This window comes from Hydractinia symbiolongicarpus, chromosome 6, assembly GCF_029227915.1.
Source record: "Hydractinia symbiolongicarpus strain clone_291-10 chromosome 6, HSymV2.1, whole genome shotgun sequence".
Taxonomy (NCBI): Eukaryota; Metazoa; Cnidaria; class Hydrozoa; order Anthoathecata; family Hydractiniidae; genus Hydractinia; species Hydractinia symbiolongicarpus.
The window spans coordinates 19,426,965-19,431,054 of record NC_079880.1 but is presented as its reverse complement, the minus strand read 5'-3'; the positions used below and the strand labels follow the sequence as shown (position 1 = coordinate 19,431,054).

General features: G+C 34.1%; 1 protein-coding gene across 1 annotated transcript; it reads right to left on the bottom strand.

Moving 5' to 3' along the window:
* Positions 1–217: 217 nt before the first annotated feature.
* On the bottom strand, positions 218–2,620 carry LOC130647516 (rhodopsin, G0-coupled-like). The gene has a single exon (XM_057453398.1). The coding sequence runs from the start codon at positions 2,215–2,217 to the stop codon at positions 1,246–1,248; it is 972 nt and encodes a 323-aa protein (XP_057309381.1). The 5' UTR covers positions 2,218–2,620; the 3' UTR covers positions 218–1,245.
* Between the last annotated feature and the right edge of the window lie 1,470 nt (positions 2,621–4,090).

The window sequence follows — 4,090 nt, the reverse complement described above, 5'->3', positions numbered from 1 at the left end:
AAGTCGTCAGAAACAGATTTATGTTTCTGGCTATAAAGTACCTATCACAACAATGCTTTTCCACCCTGTTGTGTCAAAGCGGAAATAGTATTGACATCTATATTACAATGCCCGTATACGTTTGTCTGTCTGTCATGCAAAATGGTAGCTTAGCTGCGCAATAGCGAGAAGGACGCAATGCGGTATAAAAAGGACGTGCGAATCCGTGGATTTTTCTACGGGCTAATGACTAGTAGAACATAGATTAGCCGTACAAAAGGCGCCACAAGCAATTTTTATCTAAGTAACCCGAACTCCCGATAATACTTACATTCAACAATGTTAAGTTTGCAGGTGAGCAGAAATTAGCAGAAAAACATGGAATTTTTGAAATTTTTTAAAAAATGGTGACGGAGTCTGAGAGGTTAAGCAGGAAATCTGGGAGTTTTCCATACCTGTTTCCACCGTCCTATTCTGTGTCCAACCAACCCGTTCAGATTCCAGGTAAAGTGTTTCCCAGGTCAAGGTTTTCGCGTCACCGTGGATTAATTCTTGACTTTTCACAAAAATTAATTAGGTAAAAAAAATCAATAAATTTCACGCTTCACCAAATTCATTTAATGGGGTTTCAATAAAATCAGTAAATATTAATTTCTAATTTCTTTATATAATATATACTTACACTATTGATATCAGGAATAGTTTAAAAACTAGTCAATTATTTTTAACGATCTCACACTCTCAAAAAAATCTCTTTATGTTCTGATTTTCAAAGTTCTTCTCACTTTAAATTTTTGCTTTTCTTGCAACCCGTTTTTAATGTGACATTCTTGTTCCTTTATCAAAACTAACAACTGAAAAGCTTGTTCGAGGTTTGGTTCTAGCTGCATATAATTCATTGCAAATTTAGACTCAGCTAGCTGATACCTTCAAAGAAAAATATTCTATCAAACAATCAACACACACTTAAAATATTCGCCTTTCATGTCCGAGGTCACATTTTTCAGGTCAGATTTAATAATTTCATAATAACTTGTTTAATCTTTTAAAATCTCTGCTATCGATTAGAAGCTTGTGAAATATTTGTGAAGCTTGATCGTTAAAATAAATCCATACCCTCTTAAGCAGCCAACCTCAAAAATTAATCTACGCAAACTTTTTCAGAACCTTAGTAAGTTACTCAACGCCACAGTTCATCTACGAACTATACGAAAAAACAAGTGAATAATAAAAACAAACACTGTAAATTACATACGTAATACGTTACTATGGTGTGTTTTGAGAACTGTTTGGAATGTTTTGTTGATGTTTGCGTCTTTCTCGAATGTTATTAAAGCCATTGTGCAGTTCAATCTTTTGAATATTCTTTCTTGATCTCCGTTTGATTGTTAAGAAGTTAAAAAGCGCAACACGGATCCTCTTGTTCATAATCACGTAAATAACAGGATTGTAGAAACTGGAACTTTTTGCAAGAAGTGCTGAGTAATCAAACCAAGTCCTGGTTACGTTTTCACCAATTATTATAAGAAAAATCATCAATGCATAGGGAGTCCAAGCAATCACAAATGCTGCTATGACAACAAATAAAAACAATGTTGTTCGTCTTTCCTTTCTTAGTCGCACCTTTCTAGTGTGTTCCGGTCTAACATTATTCCGTATCTTCTTTGCTATTACAAAACTGGAAACAAACATAACTGTTAATGGTATGAAATAGCATGCGATCATTAACGCATACAGAAAAGAAAGAGTGTTCTTGTCTCGACCAATTAAATCTATAGAACATCTTCTGTCGCTGTTGAGCTCAGGAGAATATTTACTCCAACCAAGAAGGGGAAAGGTACCCCATGCAAATCCATATAAGGTTGATGGTATAATGTAATATAGACAGCTTGTCCTAGAATTTAACCACAAGCGTGACTTGTATGGAAATATCACTGATATGACTCTCATTAATGCTAACGCTGCCAAAAGTGAAATCGTAACAAGAGCTAGACTTGCTATTAAATATGCAGCTAAAACACATGAAAAACCTCCGTGTTTTATGTCTGTTAATAATTCGACTGGATAACCGACAACTCCTTGTAGAAATTCAATTACTATTAAAAACAACAACATCGTATCATATGCTGTAACGAATTTCCGCCTGTTAAGCAAACCAAGCGTAATTAGTAAGCCATTTAAAATGAAAGTTAATGCAGCAATGGAAAAGAGCAAACCAACGTACGTTGATCGATCCATCGTGGCGGAAAGAAATTATTATAAAGGACTAGTTGTATTTATGCCAAGATAATATAGCTACTCAAATTATGTGGTAATATAGTTAAAGATTGTGAAAATATAGTCTTAAGGTGTTAAAATTCTTTATATTACTGATGTAATTTCAGGTAAAGTGCTCTTTTTTTTTTCCTATTGAGCGGTTTCACACTGATTGTGATAATGGTGTTACATGCGAAAGTTTTTTGTGTAGTGTTAAGGTGTTAACAAGTTTTATTTATACTGCAACAAGGAGATAAAACTATACACGCACGAAATCATGATGCCTCAAATAAGAAAGCCGATATTACCATATTTGTTGTGACCGTTCGCGCGCTTTGAACTAACCACAAGTCCAGATTTTTATATACATATCCACTTATCAGTTTCCGCGTGATAGGCATGCCCACGAAGAAAGATGAAACAATTAGAGTTAGTTTTATTACTCTATAAAAGGCTTCAATTTGTGTAATATTTGGTTTCTGTATGTTTTAACATATTGGGAAAAACATATCTATCATCACGTTTTTGGTCATCGCTAATCGACTGTATTTTCCATCTGTTTTTACAAATTCTGGTTTAATTTAAGCATGTTTTGAAATTCTATCTATCGTTTCAACGTCCGTAAATTGTCGGCAAATATTGCGCTCGTTTTTCAGTTGATCTTGTTTTTAGTTGCATGATACATTACGCTGTATGTCATGTGGTATTAATACAATATAAGCTGTTCTATCTATCTATACCAAGACATACTAAGCTAACCAAGGGTAATATTTCTCGAACGAGATAGATAAAACAGTTCATATTTTTTGGGAGTTTGTTTTCTAAAAATTTTCTTGTATCGAGTATCTAAAATATTCAAGTATGTTTAAAAATTAAATCGTTTTTTAACCAAAGTTTATTCTTTCAAAAGAAGTAAAAAGAAGAGTTTATCACAAAAAATTCAGGCCATTTTGCTTTTTACTCTTTGTGCTGATGAATGTTTATATTAAAAACGCATTTATTGATGCGTGCACCACCGAATATGGATATAAAATTATTTTTTTTTGATGATTAAATAGATGAACAGTGTTATTAATATTTTGCACAGGACGTTTTTTACCACAGTTCTTCAAAGTTATTTGTTCTGGCATGTGTTCTTGCTGTTTACTTGAAAGCCGTGTGATATGATTTTAAACTTTTGTTGTTTTTGTGACTACTTTATTAAGAAATATTAATTAGATGGACTTGTTGTAATGGCTGTTTTGAAATTTCGAATTTAAGGCAACTTAATTTTTGAGTCTGTAAGTATAGCTAGCCATTTTTTCATGATTCCCCGCCAATGTTTTCTAATTTATAGTTACTATTATGGCTACTATGCGGTAAAAAGTTATACCGTGCTGTATAAAGCATGTAGTTAAAGATTTTTAGCCGTGTAGCGCTGCGGATTTCCGTTTAAACTGATTGAAAATCGCTATCAGTTAATGGTTATATTATACATGGCCATAAAGAAAGCATGTCACAGGGGCGTAGCCAGAAAAAAATAAACCTTAGTCGAACCATTGACCCACAGGGTCAACATCGCACCGCAGGTGCGATAATAATTAACTGGGGGTTTGGGGGGCGTTGTGAGCCCCCCAACGGGTTCAGGGCGGAGCCCGGGAAGCCAACACCTTTTTACGCCCTTTAAGCACTGAAACCCCATAAAACCGACTCTGTGACATACGCGATAGACGTTAAGACATTGATCGAATTGATCGAAAAAGGGGAATAAATGACAACATAAAATACATTAAAATATTTATCATCAAGGGTGTAATCAAACCAGCAATAAGACAACACAACACCATCAATGTTTTTTATAGATTGAAAGTTATTA

What these genes read in the sequence shown, in the direction of transcription:
- LOC130647516 (XM_057453398.1), bottom strand. Translation starts at nt 2,217, where the DNA reads ATGGATCGATCAACGTACGTTGGTTTGCTCTTTTCCATTGCTGCATTA.